The sequence below is a fragment of the Hemibagrus wyckioides genome, linkage group LG28, assembly GCF_019097595.1.
Source record: "Hemibagrus wyckioides isolate EC202008001 linkage group LG28, SWU_Hwy_1.0, whole genome shotgun sequence".
Lineage (NCBI taxonomy): Eukaryota > Metazoa > Chordata > Actinopteri > Siluriformes > Bagridae > Hemibagrus > Hemibagrus wyckioides.
This window is the reverse complement of record NC_080737.1, coordinates 15169524-15191063: the sequence shown is the minus strand read 5'-3', so window position 1 is coordinate 15191063 and position 21540 is coordinate 15169524. Positions and strand designations below refer to the sequence as shown.

The 21540-nt window shown below is 41.8% G+C and overlaps 2 protein-coding genes across 3 annotated transcripts in view; one reads left to right on the top strand and one right to left on the bottom strand.

Moving 5' to 3' along the window:
- On the top strand, positions 1 to 9626 carry rab14l (RAB14, member RAS oncogene family, like). Its single transcript, XM_058383837.1, has 8 exons — positions 1 to 125; positions 4274 to 4332; positions 4591 to 4644; positions 6456 to 6633; positions 7247 to 7313; positions 7514 to 7601; positions 7716 to 7746; positions 7971 to 9626. The coding sequence occupies exons 2-8, from the start codon at positions 4281 to 4283 to the stop codon at positions 8146 to 8148; spliced, it is 648 nt and encodes a 215-aa protein (XP_058239820.1). The 5' UTR covers positions 1 to 125; positions 4274 to 4280; the 3' UTR covers positions 8149 to 9626.
- A 1035-nt stretch (positions 9627 to 10661) lies between these two features.
- abl1 (c-abl oncogene 1, non-receptor tyrosine kinase) overlaps positions 10662 to 21540 on the bottom strand; it is a 37476-nt gene continuing 26597 nt past the window's right edge. For both annotated transcript variants that reach the window (XM_058383835.1, XM_058383836.1), the window contains exons 2-11: positions 21495 to 21540; positions 17329 to 17624; positions 15346 to 15618; positions 15136 to 15220; positions 14810 to 14987; positions 14201 to 14385; positions 13965 to 14117; positions 13780 to 13869; positions 13565 to 13690; positions 10662 to 13458 (exon numbers count right to left, since the gene is read on the bottom strand). The exon at positions 21495 to 21540 is cut by the window's right edge and continues 113 nt beyond it. In XM_058383835.1, the coding sequence (XP_058239818.1) occupies positions 11921 to 13458; positions 13565 to 13690; positions 13780 to 13869; positions 13965 to 14117; positions 14201 to 14385; positions 14810 to 14987; positions 15136 to 15220; positions 15346 to 15618; positions 17329 to 17624; positions 21495 to 21540 (2970 nt within the window). In that variant the 3' untranslated portion in view covers positions 10662 to 11920. The remainder of the gene's footprint in view (positions 13459 to 13564; positions 13691 to 13779; positions 13870 to 13964; positions 14118 to 14200; positions 14386 to 14809; positions 14988 to 15135; positions 15221 to 15345; positions 15619 to 17328; positions 17625 to 21494) is intronic.

The following is a 21540-nucleotide window of genomic DNA, read 5'->3' as shown; positions in this document are numbered from 1 at the left end:
GATAGAGGAAACCCTGTGCTGTGTGGGCCGCCATCTTGGACAGGCAGTCTCCCTCCTCCAGCCCAGAGGAAGCTGCAGATCCGTTCGGAAAAGCTCACGGCGTGAAATCAACACCACAGCCCCTGGTAAGGACTTTATTTGCGTCTAATTAGCATGGAAATTTTCTCCAACACTACTATAAAATTGTCACGGATAAGCAGTCCCATGGCGTGCCTGTTAGGAGTGAATATTTTGGGTTAAAACCGGGATAACCGGTTAGCAAGCTGGCTAATTCTACTCAGGCAAGCATAGCTAGCAAGCCTAACAGTTAGCAATGTAGCAGGCTAGCTAGCTAGTGTAGGAAGCAAATTGATGGACTGTTGGTGTCTCTGGGAAAACAGGAAGCTAGGTACCGGACTACACCCACATTGTATTTTTGATTATATGAGTATTATTTAATATTTTTTTGGTATATTCAGGTGGTTCGATACTAGTCCAGTCGTAGCTTACTTTGCTGTCAATCTAGCTTTATTAAAATGTGTTAGCTTTGTTTTAGCATCTGTAGAATATAACAGGGATGATGGTGTGTTGTTCGACCTGCTAGCTAATATCTACACACGACTCGTTTGAATTTATTTACATAATATGAAGTGGTCATTTTGAATGCCACGAGGGCTTCGTTATTGTGCGTGACAGAAACAAATAAAGCAAGCTAGATATACAGTAACTCAATGACACCACCAGTAATGTCCAGATATGTTTCAGGTTATTGTGTGAGTTTGGGCTTTTATGCCTTTTCGAGACAATTAGCTAGGTGTTTGCTGTCTACATAATTGTTATTGACTAGCTGTAGCACGTTTATTTACGAGCTTGGGCATACGAGCCCCTGCTGTCAATTCCTGAGATCTAGGGGTGTAACGATTCACTCGGGTCACGATTCGATTCACGATACATGAATCGATTCATGAATCGATTCTCGGAATGTTTTGAACCACGTTGTAATGAAGGATAATGATTGCTTAAAAATGTTCATTTTTTACTTTTGAATCATATAAAATCAATACCCAAACAAACAAAAGAGTTTAGGGAGGATAAAACTGTTTATAGTGTAATAGTATAGATATGAATGCTTTCACGTGGACAGATTTAGCTACTCTAAAATCCCCTTCATTGTACAGTCGAGAGCTTCACATGGATATTATACACCTAGTATTAAAAATGACCCTGATGCTTATCTTTCCAATAAACCTAATATTGCTTGAGTATGTAGTATACAGTCAGAGAAAGGTAATTGTTTAGAATCGCATTATCCGGTGCCAGCTAGAAGATTGAGTTTTGTCTCGTCATGTCAGGGAGTTTTTCCTTGCCACCTTCACCTCTGGCTTGCTCATTAGGGATAAATCTAACTCTGTATCTATATCTGGATATCTGTGAAGCTGCTTCGTGAGAGTGTCCATGGTTAAAAGCACCATATACACCGATCAGGCATAACATTATGAACAGGTGAAGTGAATAACACTGATTATCTCCTCATCATGGCACCTGTTAGTGGGTGGGATATATTAGGCAGCAAGTCAACATTTTGTCCTCAGAGTTGATGTGTTAGAAGCAGGAAAAATGGGCAAGCGTAAGGATTTGAGCGAGTTTGACAAGGGCCAAATTGTGATGGCTAGACCACTGGATCAGAGCATCTCCAAAACTGCAGCTCTTGTGGGGTGTTCCCGGTCTGCAGTGGTCAGTATCTATCAAATGTGGTCCAATGAAGGAACAGAGGTGAACCGGTGACAGGTTCATGGGCGGCCAAGGCTCATTGATGCACGTGGGGAGCGAAGGTTGTGGCCCGTGTTATCCGATCCAACAGACAAGCTACTGTTGCTCAGATTGCTAAAGAAGTTAATGCTGGTTCTGTCAGAATACACAGTGCATGTTGGGTCAGGGCTGTTTTGACAGCAAAAGGGGGCCAACACAATATTAGGCAGGTGGTCATAATGTTATGCCTGGTCAGTGTAAATAAAATCAAACTGAATTTATTAATAATCAATAACAGGAATCACAGACATTCCATAACATTAACTGTAAGCAGTCAGATGTTGTTTATTAATAAACTAAAAATGAGACTCACTGACAAAATTGCTGTACTGTATGATTATTAGTTTTCACATAAGAGCACACCCTATTGTTTTGTTTTGTACTTATGTGAAGTTAAGCACTAGCACATGTGAACGTTAAAATGTGGAGGTGGACAGTCCACATAATTTAATAGAAAACATGTTTTAACTTGATTACTAACAGATTTTTGTTAAGGAGTCTCAGTTTGTTACACTTTAAGAGTCACGGTGCTTTGTGCAGTTTATCAACGCAGCAAAGTGTTCAGGGCAAAGAGACTCGATACTTGTTTTGCCATACTTTATGATCATGTGAGTTTCCTCGTGCTTCTCTTATTTCCTCTGGCAGCGGTAGGTGGATTGGATACGTAAAAATTGGCCATATGTGTGAATAAGTGTGTGAATGTGTGTGTGCGCGTGCACACGATGGACTGGTGTCCAACCCAGGGTGGTATTCCAGTCTTCTGATCCACCATGACCTGTTTAGTTCGCCTGCTGTTCCTCACTGCAGTTAAGAAGTCACTGGGTTTGTTGTGTTGGATGTAATGGTTTTAAAATGTGAATCAGAGAATGTGCTGTTCTGCAGTAAAATATAAACACTTGTGAGAGATTTCTGCTTTCTGAATCAGGGAAGGGAAGTGCTGAGACGGCAGACAGATCACATGCTTTCCTCTGTTTCTCCTTAATGCAGCGCATTGAGTTTAAAGGGAGAAAGCTTTTATCACTCTCCAGTGTGGGGATAGTATATAATATAACTCCATGGGTGGGTTTAGGTCATATTTCAGATCAGATGTATGGTCTCGGATCACCTTGCATGGGTAATTACACTGCTGAAGTCTCACATGTTTTACATGTAGTCTAATGTAATAGTCACATGATGCAGGTTCATATGAAGTGGAGGTGCAAAAGCAGTGGTGTGCTGAGAGCTTACGGTTTCTAAATGGTAAGAAGAAGAAAAAATCAGCTATTCATGAACCACCAAAAAAAATCGCTTGGCGATTTTCCAAAACTGATATCAATCTCACAAAACTGGTGTGACTTCATAACAGTTGGTCCTAGAAGAGTGTACAGACTCGTCGTGCGTCATCGTGTTCAGTTCAAAACTGATCGACTCCGTGGTAAGATGGTCCAGATGTTTCATTCTGTATCTATTCCTCAGTTTCTGGATTAACACGTGGTTATGTATAGAGAACCGCTGTGAGTCCCTTTTAGGCCACAACTCAAGGTAATGCTATTAAGTCATATTTCAGAAGGCCTGGGCAGCTTTTAATGCATAACTCAATTGTATCCTCTGGCTTATGTCTCATCTTATTACCGTCTGGATGTGCTCTGTTTCCTTGCTGAACAAAATCAGATTATTGATTCTGAGATTTATTTATTTTTTTTCCTTCTAAAGGCACCTGATCAGAGCTCTACATCATATCCGCAGCTCTCTTCCACAGTTATTTTATTATTTAGTTATAAATGTACTTAGCTAGGTACATCCTTTTGGTGAAACATCTTCGAAATACTCTCTTTGTATGAGCGAATCTAAATATTTATTTATTTTTGTTCTGTGGTCCTGGTCAGTGGAATTATACCACATACATGCCCAATTTTTTCTCTCTTAGAAAGAATGACAGAACAAAATTTGGACACCTAGTAGGGTGATATTTTTCTTATATTTCTTCCTGGTTTAGTCCTCCCATCAGTTCGAGCTTCCTGATCATATGACAGCTTCTTGGGTGAAGGGTATCACATGCTTCTTCCTACACTTGTGAAGTCAGCCAAATGCATTTTTTCAGACTGCTCCTCTTGCTGCATCACAGGGCAGTGTAACACACTCGGAGGAAAGCCTCTTCTTTATGCATGAGGTCACACACGCCCACGATTAGCCGGGACACTGGACACATATTAAAGCAAAAATGTGAAAGCATCCCGTTAAGCCGTGTAAAAATAACTTGAAATATTCCCCAGTAAAGTTGTTAGTAGCTAATAAAATCAAGGAGCTTGCATGCGGTTAAAGACGCCATGTTACTGGATTTTGTCACAGATTTAGACTCGTTATCAAAATAAGTGGTAATAAACGTCTTGATCAAGTTATAACCACAGTGTATGACGACAGGACAGTCTTTATGATCACAGAACATAAAGAACAGATTTAACTTTTTTCTAATTCTTCCTCTCTCCCTTTGTTTTTTATTTTCCAGAGCCACAATGGCCACTGCACCGTACAACTACTCATACATTTTTAAATACATCATCATCGGTAAGTATGAATGAGAGAGCGTGGGGGTTATAAATGGGTCAGACAACACTACATCATAGTCTATGCTGGCAGCAAAAAAATTCTGTTCATACTTTCAATCCCCTCAGAACTGTGCATTTATTCTCCCCTCTATCTTTTTGACCCTATGACTCTAGCACTGCTCATAAATGTAAAAGAGAAGGCTCTGTCGTACTGCGTGACACATTACTATTACGTTTCTGTGTGGAATGTAACACGTGTTTTCTGCTCTCTCCTCAGGGGATATGGGGGTCGGGAAGTCATGTTTGCTTCACCAGTTTACAGAAAAGAAATGTAAGTATCACACCCAGTGTCGCACCATTTCAACTCGAATATGTAAGCACAAGGCATGCAAGGATGTAGCAGTTAGATGAGGCTCTTGACTCTGAATAGTGCTTGATGAACATCATCTCCAAAACGCATAATGAAAGTTTAGGACTTTCGACCGTGGGAGCGGAGCTCCAGATGCGCCGCCCGTCTTTCACCGATGATGCATCCTGTATCACTCCATACAAGTGGGCCATTGAGAGCACAAAATAAACAGGAACTTGTGCAGTGTGAAGAGAAAAGGTTACAGAGAAACTCACTCTAGCTCTTCTAGCTGAGGCAGTGAGGTATTTTTAATGGAAGGAAACGAGAACAAACCTTTAAACGTCTTCTTCAATTCTTTATGGATACAGAACTACACCTCTCTGAGACAAATTGAATCCAGTCCTGTCTCTTTGCAGAGGTGCCACGGTTTAGTCAGTCCATTTATGGTTCTTGATCCTCCGGCAATTCACGCGACTGAAAAGTAAGCTTTTCTTATGCTTTGGCTAAAACACCGGTCAGACCATGTACAAATAAAATTCTCCCAACAGAAACGCTGGTTCACCGAAGGGGAAAGAAAACAGGGCGTGTTGCTTTGGTGTTGCTTTTGTTTAGCAGACTTTATCTAGGTGAACTTTTTCCTGTGACTTCACAAACTTCATTTTGTAAACCCACATAAAACAAAGGAAAGGGTTGAGCTCTCTGGTTAGTAAAAGCAGGACAAAATGTGCTGTTTATCATTTAAGCATGGAGTCGCCTTGTCCACCCACATACGCTAGGCTTTTTTTTTTCCTGTTTTTCTTTCTGTCTGTTGCCATTTTCTTTTAAACAGTGTTTGAAACCTCTGCTGTATGTGCTTGGATCTCTTTTTCGTACACTCTATGGCCAAAGTATGTGGACACCCGACCTATGTGGTTCTTCCCCACACTGTTGCCACAAATCTGGACACATGCAGTTGTGTAGGATGACTGTATGCCGTAGCATTACAGTTTCACTTCATTGGATCTAAAGGTCCGAAAACATTTTCCAGCATGATTGCTGCATGATTTCCAGACATGGTTTGCTAAGGTTGGAGTGGAAGGTCCTGAGGCCCTGACCTCAACCCCACTGAGCGCCTTTGGGATGAACTGAAACACTGAACTGCCTCCTCTCTCAGTGACCTCACTAATGCTGAATAGACAACATCTGGAATGGGTGTGATGGTCAGCTTTTGGCTATTTCATGCACTTTCCACTAGCCACCGTGGAAGGCCGTGCCTTGTGGTTATTAATCTGACTCCAGACCTGTCTGGAAAAGTCTGTGTCTGTTTCCTGTCACAGTGAAAGTATGAGGCATTTCTGGATGTTCTTAAGTGATGATCATTCTGATGCATCAAGTGATGCTTGTAGCGTCAGTGGAGTGTCTCCAAGGCCTGAGTAGCTGTCTTTGTAAAGATGATTTTTAGGTATTTTACTGTATTCAACAGAGAACGTTATTAAACACTGTTACGGAAGCCATGCTTTTTGTCTGATGTCGATTGCATTTGATCTGCACTATTTCTCACCACATCCTGTTTGCTAATCTTGCTACCCTGGCAAGAGAGATAACCAGAATTATCTTAGGATCGTTTGGCCCAGCTGACAATGAAAAATGACAACAGAATGTGGGACTGTTTAGTCCAGTAGGAAAGCCCTGCCTGAATGCATTTTCTCACTGAATCACCTGCATCTTCGAAGCACACTGTGAAATATCTGATATCTCCAGCATTTTTTCCTAAGTGATCATAGAAATGATGTAATTTCTCGTTTCCTCTGCAGTCATGGCGGACTGCCCCCACACAATCGGCGTGGAGTTTGGTACAAGGATTATCGAAGTGAGCGGGCAGAAGATCAAGCTGCAGATCTGGGACACGGCAGGGCAGGAGCGCTTCAGAGCTGTGACGCGCAGCTACTATCGGGGGGCCGCTGGAGCGCTCATGGTGTACGACATCACCAGGTAAGGTATCTGTATTGTTTACGCTAATCAGAGTAACAATAAGTGCAGCTTTGCATAGAGATGCAAGGTCTGCCTCAACTGAAGGTTCGTTTCATGGAAGTCTCTGACCTCCTCAGTTGTCTCCTTTCCCATCTATCACCTAAATTTTTGTCAGTATACTTTTTCCGTAAACCAAACATACACATTGGGGCCAAGCTAATTGTTTGCCCCGAAACAAGTGTCTCATATGTATTTTCAATAATTGATCGGTGTACCATTCTTTGGATGTTTATTTTAGATAGCGGTAGTGTTTGGATTTACACTTACATTTTTATTTAAAGGAATTTAGATATGATACGATTGAGCAGCTGAGATTAAGAGAGAGTAATTTTAAGTCACGACTGTCTTAGAATTAGCCCAATATTTTACCCTAAGGATAGTGAATGTGTGATTAGATGGTTATATAACACATACTTATCTCATATAAGTATCTCAGCAATAAGGCCGAATATAATGACAGGTGTGTATGTTGTCTGTCTGCTGTGTTCAGCCGGCACGGTTTGTGTTTCCGATTGCTTTCATAACAACTAGTGTTCTCTTTCTGTCTCCTCTTCTCTGTCGATCACTCTGACAGGAGAAGCACGTATAACCATCTCAGTAGCTGGCTTACTGATGCCAGGAACCTCACCAACCCCAATACTGTGAGTAGACATCTGCAGGAGCTTTTTTTCCATTCCTGAGTCTTCAAATAAACTATATATATATAAAATACGCCTCAGAGCCAGTGTTTTATACACAACCCCAACATCCTATTTCAAGATGCATGTATTTTTAATGAGCGTGCCATTGTCAGAATATTTATTTTAGAAAGTGACAGCTGTGTGTGTGTGTGTGTTTACAGGTGATCATTCTCATAGGTAACAAAGCCGACCTGGAAGCACAGCGGGATGTGACGTATGAAGAAGCCAAGCAGTTTGCTGAGGAAAACGGTGAGATTCTGGAGGAGTCTTCTTGCACCTTAACATACATCAGGTTCTTGTAAACCTACACACACAGCATCACTGCTCTTACACTTTCTTACATTTCTGTCCTCTGCTTTGAAGGTCTGCTCTTTCTGGAAGCCAGTGCAAAAACGTAAGTAAGCAATAAGCGGTACGAAGATAATGTTAGTTGCAGGGCATGCTGTGTAAAGGATAAATGAAGCCATGGTGGTGTGAAGCACTTTGACATGTTTATTTGAAAATAAATAAATAAGATTCTGTCTTATTCCTCTTTCCCCCACAAACAGTGGATTTTTGCTCAACACTTCTGTCATTGCATCAGGGTTTTTTTTATGTTTGTTTTTTTTTCCTCCACAGAGGTGAGAATGTAGAGGATGCTTTCCTGGAGGCAGCAAAAAAGATTTACCAGAACATTCAGGACGGCAGCCTGGACCTGAACGCAGCCGAATCAGGGGTCCAGCACAAGCCCTCTGCTCCTCAGGGCGGCCGGCTAACCAGCGAAGCACAGCCTCAGAGAGAAGGATGCGGCTGCTAATGACCAACACTACCTACTCGACCTTCTCACCCCCCCACCTCTCCTCTCCTCTCCTCTCCATCGCTCCACCCGGCCTCGTCCTTTCCCGACCTGCAGGGGGGCGTGAACAAGGACGACGACGAACGGAGGCAACTACACACAGGCACGACTGTTTGTCTGTGATTCTCCCCTCTCTTGATCACTTTCACTCTCACTCAGTTACGTTCTGTTTCTTCCATCATGCTCTACCTGAGTATCGGCCGATTATCTGATACTGGTCAGACGTATGAGAAGCATCGAAGGCATGATGACTGCACGATGTTCAATTAACATTCTGTTGTTAGTCAACACCGAGAATGTTCATAAAACGTCAGTCAAAACAGAAAATCTGTGACTTCTGAGACAGTATTGCCCATAATACCGATACTCAGGATCAGGTGGTACGTCCATACTAGCTGCAAAATCCCGTCAGATTAACAGTGTATATTTTATGTGTGTGTTAATTCCTGGGGATGTTGGAGAGTCTTAAGTCTCTCTCGCTCAAAAAAAAAAAGACGACACTTTATGAAAAGGCACTTCCCTTTTCCCAATATTTCCTCCCCACCATCTCTTTGTGCTGGGCGTCAGTTTTCCCTTCTCAAACCATGTCCATTAGAACTAGAACCAGCATTTGATTTGTTGCCTTATTGTCTCATGATTCATGTTAATGATATAACCACCTAATCTTATTCTGTTCTCCGTCAGAATTAAACATGCGGTTTTACACATTTTTATTTTATTATCGATCTCAGTGCGACAGGAAAAAGTTCCATTCGTAAAATGCCGTGTGGTAGACGCGCTTGTCCTGGCTGTAAATTTGACCCGCCGCTGTCTTATAGGCTTGTATAGAAACATCACAGATCACAAAAAGTGTCTATCTACTGCGGCGTTAGAGGGGAAGAGTTCAGCGTCGGTTTCATGCATTGTACCATATAAAACACTTACTCTGCAGCTGTATATATGGCTAACTATGTTGGGGCAGGGTATATAGCAGCACTCTTTCCATTGTACAGCAGATACGCGAGTCACTGGTAACCCTCGACTAGGAAATTCTTTAACGTTTTCTATGACTAAACGTGTGGACACGCTCTCGCTTTGCTCACAGGGTGATCAGGTAAAATCCCACTACGCACCTCCTCTCGGCTTCCGCGTGGCGAAATTCGGCTCCTCGGCGGAAGTTCTTCAGAGAGGGCGGAGCGCCGCTTAAAGCCGTGACTCGAGCGGCTTCGTTTATAGAGGAGGCATACGTGTCGAGGGAAGTTCTTCGTGCTCTGTCCGTCTCTTCAGTGTCTCAATAACCACTGGTGGCTGCGTCCACATCAGTTTAAAAATGTATAAACTTTATACATACGAGTACATTTTGAAGGAGCTGCGCTAACATTAAAATGCATTCTCGCGTGTACATGATTAAAATGTTGATATTTTGATTTTAATGATAATAAAATATTCTAAACAGAAAATCAGTCGGTTTTATTTTTGTTTTGGGGTTTCGATTTGGTTTATCGTGTTCAAGTCCCTTCATAGTAATAATAAAAACACCATATTTCTAAGAAATATACATTTAAGTGAATGTTCCAAGCCTGTATACTTCTTTCTTCCCAGTATTTAAAGGAATAAAACACTTGGTCATGCTGCTATGAGAAAATAATCAACAAGGTGATGGTGGGAGGAGGTGCCATTACTGTTATGAAGCTTAATTTCTAATACCAGCATGCCCTTGTTCATATCTGAAGTGTTATTCCTTTTATACCACAGCGATGTGCCAAAGGATTATCATCATTTTTATTTTTTTCTGTTCTTAAGATCTGTTATAACATCTATCCATAACTGTTCTTTCACCATAAAAAAAAAAAAAAACCCGTTTGTCATGTTACTGAAAAACCAGAAAGCGCAAAATGTTCCTATCATGAAACACTTAAGTGCTTACACTGGAGACTCCTTCCATAAATGTTCAAACTGAATCAGTTTTTATTATCAGGTTTGGATTATGAGAAACATTTTACCATAATGTCCCTGTGTAAGTCTTTGTGTAAGCTGGCACAACTCTCCGAAACGTATCCTGAACGGAGAATTCAACAGCGCTTTGGTGTAAAGGAAATTCTACACCGACCTTCCAGTAAACATTACCCATGAACAAAAACTACCATCATTCAAGTAACAAAATCGCTTTGTATTTTACGCAGGAAAATTGCACCATGGTTACAAAGAGGAACAAATGAAGGAGAGAGTAAGAAATGTGTATTTACAAAGACGAGGAAATTAGTGTACAAAACTGTGAGGCTTGCATTAAAAAAAAAGAAAAAGAAAAAAAAAAAAAGAGTAGTGGCATGACTTTTATGAAGATAAAAACAGAAGTCAACATTGGCAGTACCATGTTGAAACTAAGGCAGCTTGTGGTTGGCATCATCCTCAAGCATGGCAGTCAGAGGGCTAAGTGTCGAAAATGCAAACACTAATACTGTAAAACAATACGAGTAAAATGAAAAAGGAACGTCTTTTTGTTTGTTTTTTTTTAGTAAGAGTTTCCGACTTAGCAGTGAAGGTATACGATTTCTTAACATCTCAGTCTTTAACGACAAGGCGAGTAGTGACTGTGCCACTGAACCACGGGACATCAGAAAACCTCGAATCATGTTAGTGATTCTAATCCTTAATAGTCTCTCAGCAATGTGAACCCCATTTACAGCTGGTTGATTAATGCGTCCTGGATTGGATTTAATCTTTGTGTGATGTTTAACGTCATCTCATTTCTCGTTTTTTTTAAGCTAATGATCTGGAGGTGACATTATGGAGACGCATAAAACAACCTGGTGTAAGAGGGATCTATGTGAGCGGTGTGCAAGACGTTACAAAGTGTGCCGGCTTGCGATCGTACAGGACATTAGATAAAATAATAATAACATTCAGATACATAGGTTCTCTTTTCGCTGGTTCTGCTTCACCAGTCCTTCCCCGGCTCCTAGAGACAGTAGTGTTCGGAATCAGACGTCCGTGTCAGTTACTGTGTAGCTGAATGTATAAGTTAAAAAAAAAAAAAACGCTCAGTCAAGTCCTGTAAAGGCCACGTGGCTGATTATTGGTGCAACAGTCTTTAAGGGCAACAACGTTTAAGGCACAAGGAAGAACTGCGCTGATTTGGACCACAGTGATTCTCTAATACTTAACTGGGCTCAATATGAACAATGGGGCTGTAACACATCACACAACAGAGCCCTTTACTGAAAAACCACAAGAAATGGGGAATAGAAACAGAAAGCTGGGAAACAAAGGTCTTTGTTAAAAAGCCATGATAGTCTCCCATCTGTACACAAAAATCTAGAGAGGATTTTTCTTGAGTGAGCCCCAGATAACACATAATGTGAGGTTTGTCTTTGATACTGTAATCAACAAAATCTGACAAGACTTTTTTTGTTTTTGTAAGAAACACTTCTTGTTACAGACCCAATGTAACTAATACTTGGATCTTTTCAGATCATGATCAAAACCGACCTCCAATTTGTGCTCAACACCAAGACGCTTCTGTCCTATGATATGCATCCTACAGTATAGAGTCCTACAGTATATATATATTTTTTTTTTAAAAAAAAACAAAAACGAGAGGTGATTTCAGATTGTTTAGGAAAAATGTATGTCACAGCCATTCAGGAACAAAAAAAAAAAAAACTCCCCCCTCTACATCTGCCTTGCCAAGATCATTATTCTGCTGGTTACCCTGAAGAGGGGAAAACTAAAAGGGAGGACCGAGGCACTTCCGCTACCTTTGAACAATGTCACTGATCTCCTTGACAGATGACAGAAGCTTGGTAAAGTCTTGTGGTGTGCTGGCACCCCCAGTGGCTGAAGGGCAGATCTGCAGCTCCCTCAGGCTGTTCTCCAGCTTGTTGATGGCCTCACGGAATGCAAACTTGTTCCTCATCTGCTGTATGGAGTCCACGTAGCTCAGGCAGAACTTGGACAAGTTATTGCCAGCCTCCAAAACCGCGTTGTGACTGCCCGTCTGCTCGGAGTTCCTGCTGATGGCAGCACGCAGAAGCTCTGTGCTCTCCAGGACCATTTCCCGCGTGATGGTCGAGTTGGGAATACGTTCGTTCTGACGTGTTTTCCGCAAAGAGCGGCGTGTAGTTACGAGGGGGATGAAAGCCGTAGCCGAGCCCTGATCTCCAGCAGGTGAGCTGGGGACTACTCCCAGTGGCTGGCTGGTTGGAGAAGTGGGCGTGGTCTTTGCTGGCTGTGCTTTCGAGGTGCTAAGTTTTTTGGTGCTTTCCTGGGGCAAGAAGGATCTGCCTTGCTCAGAGCCAGAGGGGCTTAGGTCAAGACTGGCTTTGACTTTAGTGTCAGCAGTTAGGTCTTGTGTGGGGCTCCTCGAAACCTTCCCGGATTTCACACTGGAGGGTGGAGGTGGAGGAGGAGCTGGCTTGGACTTTGTAAACTTCCCCCTATCCTTCTCTCGCTGACCCGAGATATCCAGAGGTTGTTTGTGTCTGCGTGCCCTGCACTCCTCCCCGGCTGCTCCCAGGGCAGAGAATGCATTCAGTTTCATCAGGTCTGCTTGGAAGGCACTAGTTTTGGAGCTTTCGTTCTGCATTTGTGGCCGATGCCCCAACTTGGGGGTTAGAGTCTGGGGGCTCGATCCTGGACTAGATTCAGAATCCTTAAAAACCTCATCTAAAGCGTCTTCAGTCTTCTTGGACAGGCGTGGGGGTGGGGTAAGAGTGCCACCACGGGGTGTGCTCTTGCGGGGCAGGGCAGGTTTGCTTCCCAAGGTGCTTGAGTCAAAGTGGCGAGATTGCACATCGCGGGGGAGTGTGACCGACTTCCACTCTGTACGGTCTGACCCTGGGGGCATGCTTGAGGCTGACGAGGACCTCTGAAAGCGCTTCGAGTTGGACAGATCATCATCTCCTGGGGGCGACGTGGCCAGTCTTCCAACAATGGAAGTTCCTGTTGTGCCCTTTTTCCGTGGGTGTGGAGGAAAAACCTGGCCAGGATACGCGGGGGCTCCATTGGCGACACCCCCAGCTCCATTATTATTGAGGCAGAGGAACTTTGAAGGGTCGATACCTAGCGCGGCATCGTTAAACGAAGAGCCGTTGTTAAAATCGTCCCTGGGGTGCTTAAAGGAACTGCTACGTGTTGGAGGGGTAGGAGCGGTTTTCTTTTTCTTTTTGATTAAACTGATCAAGGGGTTTAGGCTGGTCTTGGATTTTGGCTCCTCATTTAGATTGCTATCTACCAAAAGCCTCTCTTTCCGAGGAAGCATCGGCGACACGGCTACCTCTGCCTCAGCACCATCTGTAAAACACAGATTTCAGATCAAACCAATATGCTAGATGTAGGCAACAGATTTTATAAGGAACTTGGACAAATGATTTCATTTCCTCTAAAACGAGATGCTCACCAGGACTGTCTCCGTCTTTCTCCATGGGTCTGCGTATCGTCCTAGTTTTGGTCGGTAGCTCTGGGGCCTGCTGTATGGATCCTAGTGTCAGCTTTTTACCCTTTTTACCCAATTCTTTCTCCACCTCTGCCAAAGGTAAAACATTTTATCATTATCTACACTGGGAAAAGCAAACACAGTGCATGCTTGCTTAGCAGTAAGCGATACTGATGTACCGTCTGAGATGCTGGATTCCTGGAACATCGTTTCAAATGCTTGATGGGTCTCTGCAAAGGATGGCCTTTCTGCTGGATTCCATTTCCAACCTATAAGCCAAAAACATTTGAATTTATTTTATTTGAGAGTTTGCCTCAAATAAAATAAATGCATTTCATTTCTAATATAACGCAAAGTTACTCACAGGCTCTCATTAGTTCATAGACTTTCTCTGGGCATCCTTCAGGTCTGTCCATGCGATAGTCCTTCTCAAGTAGCTCATAGACCTGGGACAAATCTATTCCAGGGTATGGGGACATCCCATAGGTGGCAATCTCCCATAGCAGCACTCCAAAAGCTAAACAAAACAATTGGTTCAATAATACCTTTATGCAAATGTCCCAAGAACTGATGTCTCACAAGATGCAGTTATTCACTCACCCCATACATCTGATTTGATTGAGAATTTATTATATGCCAGGCTTTCTGGTGCAGTCCATTTGATAGGAAACTTGGCTCCGGCGTGAGCTGTATACGTGTCTCCAGTCATCAGACGACTCAAACCGAAATCTGCTACCTTCACCAAGTGGTTCTCCCCGACCAAGCAGTTGCGGGCAGCCAAGTCCCTGGAGGAGGAAGACGAGATGAAAGTGTTTCATTTAAAACCAAGAGAATTCAATCTTTTAAATAAAATCCCTTGTTATTTTTTCATTAAGTACGAAATATGTGGAAATTAGAGACTATTATATAAGAAGGAATAACATTCAACCTGCTATACAACTTGCCACAACAAGAGTTCAGGGCTTCAGTCAGGGTTACTATACACTAAAGCAAAATACTACATTTACTAAAACCACAAAGTATGCATGCTTTAATCATAAAGGAATGCACTGACAACGGAGCAATGCTAAGAGGGAACAAAAAAATGTTCCTGGTCACAGCGTGAATGCCATTAAAAACAAAGTTTAAGATACAAAACTGTCCAATATTGGAACTTGATAGACTGAAGACAATAAATGTGCACTGTGCTCTTTTATAGGTTTCTCTAACCTGTGAATAAAATTCTTCTTCTCCAAATACTCCATTGCTGAGGAAATCTGAGTGGCCATGTAGAGCAGCACCACAGCGTTGACCTCCTCGCGGTTACACTCTCGCAGGTAGTCCAGAAGGTTTCCGTGGGTCATGAACTCGGTGATGATGTAGAAGGGAGGCTCCCGTGTACAAACGCCTAAAATAATAATAACATCTGATTAGCTTACAAGATGCTGGTATTTAAATATGATTGACTTTGTATTGAATGATGTAGAAGTAAGGCTTATTATCTGATTTTTATTGTAATCAGTGAACTTTTTAAATGGTCTCAGGATTATAGATACCTAATAATTGGACCAAATTGGGATGTTTGATTTCTTTCATGACAGCAGCCTCCTTTAGGAACTCTTCTACCTCCATTGTGTCCTCCTAAAGGAACCAGAAAAACAGAAAATTTAGCACTCGTGTTTTTTTTCCAATCGTAATTTCCGTAAAGAAAGTCCACACACTATGCATTGTGTATCTGTATACTGAACAACCCAGGCTTTACTGACCTTTAGCGTTTTCACAGCAACGGTGAGATTGTACTTTTTCCACACCCCCTCGTACACCTCTCCATACTGGCCTCCGCCCAGCTTGTGTTTCATAGTAATGTCTGTCCGCTCCATCTCCCATTTGTCGTAGTTGGGCGAGACGCCGTAGATGGTGGGCTTGTTGCGTTTGGGTGCTGGGTAGTGTAGCGTCGTAATGAGGCCATCGGCTACGGTGGAATGGTGATGGACCAACTCGGCCAGTGTGTTGAAACGACTCTCTGATGATACGTAGAGCTGTGCGGGAGGTAAACGGAATAAATTTGGACATGGGCTTTGCATATGCATTATACCTTCATAATCACAGACTCAAATCATTTTATGAACACAAGACCAACTATACAAATATTATTCAAATTAATAATCATTACTATTTCATTTTTGTTATTAAGCTTCAGATCAATTTTCTATAGGCATAAGTTCCTAGACAACTGCTTTTAAAGCCACAGCGCTGTTGAGTTTTTGATTCTGATTGCTTAGAAGTTGTTGATTTATTTTCTATAACAGACGCTCTGACAGTCTTAATATTAATGCATTCAATTTAATATTATTTCTTCTATAGTAGCAACGCACACAGGGACCGGTACGGTAGACACAGTACATAAATATGTTATGTTTTTATTTATTTTGCAATTCTGAAATGAGTCTCCAGTGAGTGCTTTGTAACAGTCAGAGGTAATGCTGAGCCCATCCCCTGAATTCAATGATTTGGAGGGGTGTCCCAAAACATATGGAAATATAGTGTAACTATATGATACATTTCGTGGAGACATAACCATAAAAAGGTTAGGAAAAAAACAGTAAATTTAAGGAATTCTGTTCATTTGTGCACAGGTCTCTGAGTAACAGTTTGCCTGCCATCAGAGTGAGTAAGACGATGACTATTAGCATGACAAAAAAAAATAAAATGAAGTGACACACAGCTTGAGGATGAAGTTCCTGGAATGAGGTAATCATAGCTGGGCCTCTAAAAGCCACTAGAATGACGGAATCCACTAAATTAAGAAGGATCCAGACTACCACCGAATTAATCACCTGGTGTTTCATGGTCTGAAGAGATTGAGATGAACTGAAAACGGGTGACTGCTTAAAGGGGTTCAAGTGAGTGAGAGGGGGGAAGTGTATCGTCTCTCCACTGCAGGCATTCTTCTCATACCCACCATTCCTCAGTCTCACCTCATCGCGCTGAGCAATGAAGAGCAGCAACATGCTTCTCTCTCTCACACACACACACACATTCTTTATCGGTGATAAAACTGTAACTGCTGAATTGTATCCAGCCTCCCTACAGTTTTGTAGGCCAGAGATGATGTCTGGAGGAGCAGACTGGAGTGTCGAAACGCATCTAAGGCTTATCCCAATCACAGGGAAGCATGGAGGTTAAAAAACAACCCAAAAAAAAAAAACTGACTGACTAGCAGCCTTAATTTCAGCTGATGCTTTAATACGGGTGCATCACGCCGGAAATCGTCTGGCTCTGTAAAGTTGTAATTTCTTTTCAATCCATTAAACGACCTACGCAAAATAAATTTGATTTTTAATCAGCTTCAGAACATTTCTACATCTTAACATTCATTTAAATGCTAGGACATAGAAATACACTGGATGGTGTGATGTTGGTGTGACATGTTGCACCCGATTATTTTCCCGAGTTTTATTCCTTCTTTTATGAGAGCAATTTGCAATTTATGTAAAAAAGAGCATCATATCAACAATCATACGTTAGCAAGAAGACTTGTATTATGTGCATTATGTGGAGCTCCAGCTATACAAGTCTGTTTGCATTAGCTTTCGGTACTGATCATGTAATTAAAACAAATACATTAACATAAATCTGTGACCTGAATTACAGCCTGCAATTACAGCTCCTGCCCAATCAGAATCAAGAACAGAACAGCATCGTGTTCTACGTGGAAGGTTGGAAACTGTGTGCTGTTATGCTCTCACCTTGCCGTCAGAGGCTGTATTGATGCGGTAGTGGTAGACTCGTCCCTCGTAGCGTAGCGAGATGGACCGCTGACCCGGGCTGCTCTCACTCTCTCGCACCAGGAAGCTGCCGTTGATGCCGCTGCTGAGCAGGTACTCTGCGGCGTTGCGGGACACTGGCCCGTGGTACCAGCTGTGCTTCTCCAGACTGTTGACCGGTGTGATATAGTTGCTGGGCACCCAGCCCTGTCCATTCTTGGTCTGTGCTTCACACCACTCGCCATTGTGATTGTAACCTAGCACTCGCAGCTTCTCTCCTGATAAAGCAGACATTTAGAACATTTAGAAATTGCTCCAATATACGTTTAAAACGAGTGTGTTTAGGTAACAGCTGTTAAAATGGCAGGAAAAAAAATGAAACCCAGATTTTTTTCCATCTATAATCATATAAAAGCAAAAGAAACACCAGAAACAAGAAAAAAACCCACACTTTTATACTTGAGGGTGTGGCTGTATGAACCAATCACATTCAATCAAAAGTAATTATTATTACAGCTGGCATCAATAAATAACCCCAAGGTGTTTCTGTAGAGAGGATGCCAAGAAGCCTATGGCAACATTAAAGAAGCTACAGGAATATCTACCAATTACAGAATACCGATTACTCAATCTCTCATTCTTCACGTGTGGGCTATGGGGTAGGGCGCTGCTATGTTTGATCTAAAAAATAAAAAAATGAATCAATCACACCATCAACAGAACACCATACCCAGGGTGCAGCATGATGGTGGCAGCATCACTCTTTAAGGCTGCCTTTCTTCAGCCAGAACTAATCCAAGACGGAAGAAATCACAACTACATTGCAAATCTTTCAGGGTGTCTTTTAGTAAGCTTTCAGCACGACAATGCTTCAAAACATCCATCCAAATCAACAGAGATGATCAGTATTTATAAATGACTAAAATCCATCTCTGTGGGGTGACCTGAAGTGGGATGTTCTTACAAATTTGATGATTGGTTATTTTAACAGGAGTGTGTGGACCTTTAACAAATCCATTATCTATAATCCTTTATATCAACCCTAAACCTGTGCTTATGATGTAGTAGAAGTATATTCTGCACGAGAGCACTGACTGATATGAAACATTAACAAGAAACGCCACAAGACTCATAACACCCGGACACAACGCAGCAACGACTAATGGAGTGTGTGATGTGGTAGGAGTGTGAGTCCTGTACACTAAACTGCATCATGATAACCTTTACCAAGATGTTTTTCCATGCATCATGACAAAACCGTTGCAAACAGACCGTGCTGCTTCATCATCATCATCGGTTTCATTTTTCATCAGACGAACTAATTTCGCAACCAACCTCTAATAATTATACAGCTATACATATGTACACATTACCGCAAAAACATTACATTCATATTCATATATACGTAACATGCTACGTGCTTGATTAGGAAATTAGCCATGAATCTATTTATCTGTTAAAGCTGAACTGAATTATGATCCATGAATATTCCTTTCAGACACCCAAAATGGAGAAAAAGTAAGATATACAGAACTATTGATTCGTAATGAAATTGTTTTCTCTCTTTAAACACAACATCCTCATTTCCCTGGTTACACAAATTGGCTGTACAAACTTGGCGTCATTGAATTCCTGAAAGTGATGACCCCTCATTTGTCTCTCTACAAACCGTCCAATGTTTTGTGCGACTCCCGCCCCTTTCGGCTAGTCACGTAAAGCATATTATTCAGTAACCACAATGAAAATAACAACAGGAGAGGGTTTTGTAGTAACGACGGTTAAGGAGTGTAACTCTGGACACATGCGGATCCTGATATTTTTAAGGGGATAAATGAATTTTAAAAAAAATAAATAAATCATAACTATGGAAAATAAGTGTCATTTAATAGTAATGTAATCCAACTGTGCTTACATCATCCGACAGTATTGCAGCAATTTTAGCTCAGAATTAGATTTCTAAAGAAATGACTGTTCACTGCAACAGGTTTTTAGCTAGACAGACCAGACTGCACACTGTCTAGCTAAGTGTCTATGGCAAATGTTCTTTTGCAGATTAAAAACAAATCCATTAAATACACTGCAGTGGATGTGTAGTGCGTGCGTGTGTGTGTGTGTGTGTGTGTGTGTGTGTGTGTGTACAGATCAGGCATAACATTATGAGCACTGACAGGTGACGTGAACAACACTGATGATCTCCTCATCATGGCACCTGTTAGCGGGTGGGATATATTAGGCAGCAAGTGAACATTCTGTCCTCAAAGTTGATGTGTTAGAAGCAGGAAAAATGGACAAGCGTATGGACAAGATCTGAGCAAGTTTGACGAAGGGCCAAATTGTGATGGCTAGACGACTGGATCAGAGCATCTCCAAAACTACAGCTCTTGTGGGGTGTTACCGGTTTGCAGTGGTCAGTATCTATCAAAAATGGTCCAAGAAAGGAACAGTGGTGAACCGGCGACAGGGTCATTGATGCACGTGGGGAGCGAAGGCTGGCCCGTGTGATCCGATCCAACAGACGAGCTACTGTTGCTCAGATTGCTGAAGTAGTTAATGCTGGTTCTGATAGAAAGGGGTCAGAATACACGGGTCCAACACAATATTAATCAGATGGTCATAATATTATGCCTGGTCGGTGTATATAGCTTAAGCAATTTTCTCACGGAGGCCTATATTTGCGCACGTAATTCTATTTATCATGTTGTAACACTATTTTATATTTACTGTTGAGTGTATAGCTAGATTTGTTCTCCCATTGTGTCACACTCATAGCAGACAGATTCACAAATTTGCTGCTGCGGTTATGAAAATAACCTAATATTTCAATTCTTATCGATAAAGAAAATTCAGAATTGTACACATCATTACATTCTTCGACGGACCAAACTTTTCAGAATTTAAAGTAACACTAAACTTCTATGTACGGATGTATATATTAATAAATAAATCAATCGCACTTAAATGATGATCAGGGCACGGCTGATTTACGTTCAATGGCGCCCATGATACTTTATAAACAGCAACACAAACAAAATTAACTAAATTTAAAACGAAACTGAACAATGCAAAAAAATGCCTCTTAAATACGCATAATGTAATGCAGAATTTAACCATTTCTAGCTTTCCCCCAATGTATTACTTTTGCCCTAGTTATATTTGTCTTAATATACAGATTTGTTCTGGATCACTTTCCGGCAAGTCAATAATGCAAGAAATACGACAAGATTTTCTGCATTAAACATGCGTCTTGCATCCGTCCAGTTAATCTCGTCACGTAAACGTAATTAAAAAGCATGGGGCGCACGCTCTCCACATGAAAAGCCGTCACTAGCCTGGCCACAGCTGCCATACTGTTTTTCAGTAATCCGGGTGGAAAGAACGCACATGTTGCATGCGATAAAGGAAGCAGAGGGGAGATAGAGAATGTGAGGTAAATATGTGGATTTCCAGACAGTGACGTCACTCGGCTGAGCCAGGATGGACGCCCCGGGCCACTCGCTTGACTCCTTAAACAAACTGTCCGGTGCTCTTTCGTTCAGAGAGAACGGTTTAGATTTCAGTAAGGGCTTTTAAGGAATAAAAGTAAATTGTAACTAGGAGTGCGTTTCTTGGGAACATTTCATCAGATCCTGTGTAAATGGAGAAGAGGACTAAAACAAATGTTGAAAGATTGCTAGGCTGCTAGGTACACGTCTGGTTCAAGTGGGTCAGGAAGAAGTTCGGAGGAACTTGACTCATCTCCGAGTTTAACTTAAACTGATCTCACCACCTCTAAAACCTACACATTAGCACAAAAACAATGGCGTGGCCCAATCTGTCTCTCCGAACTGGAAAGTGGAAAACTTTTACTTTAATGGGCTCTTCAAAACACATTACCGAAGGGAACAACTGATGGACACTTTGCTCCTGTGTGCTGTTTAAACTTTGAATGGAAAAACTGACAAATACTTATAAATGTAGGTCAAATATAAATATTAAACATCGCGAGGTTACTTTTTTTTTTTGTAGTAGGACGTACCTCTGAGGAATACGACGGCGGACGTTAGCGCTGTATCATGTAACGTTCAGGGTATATATAATTGAAGTTTTTATTTTAGATTTCATAATCACTCCAGGACGGACCACAATCAGACAACGCTCTGCCGGCTTACCTTTGGTGATGCTGAGCGTGTTGTCGCCGCTGGCCACAAAGTCGTA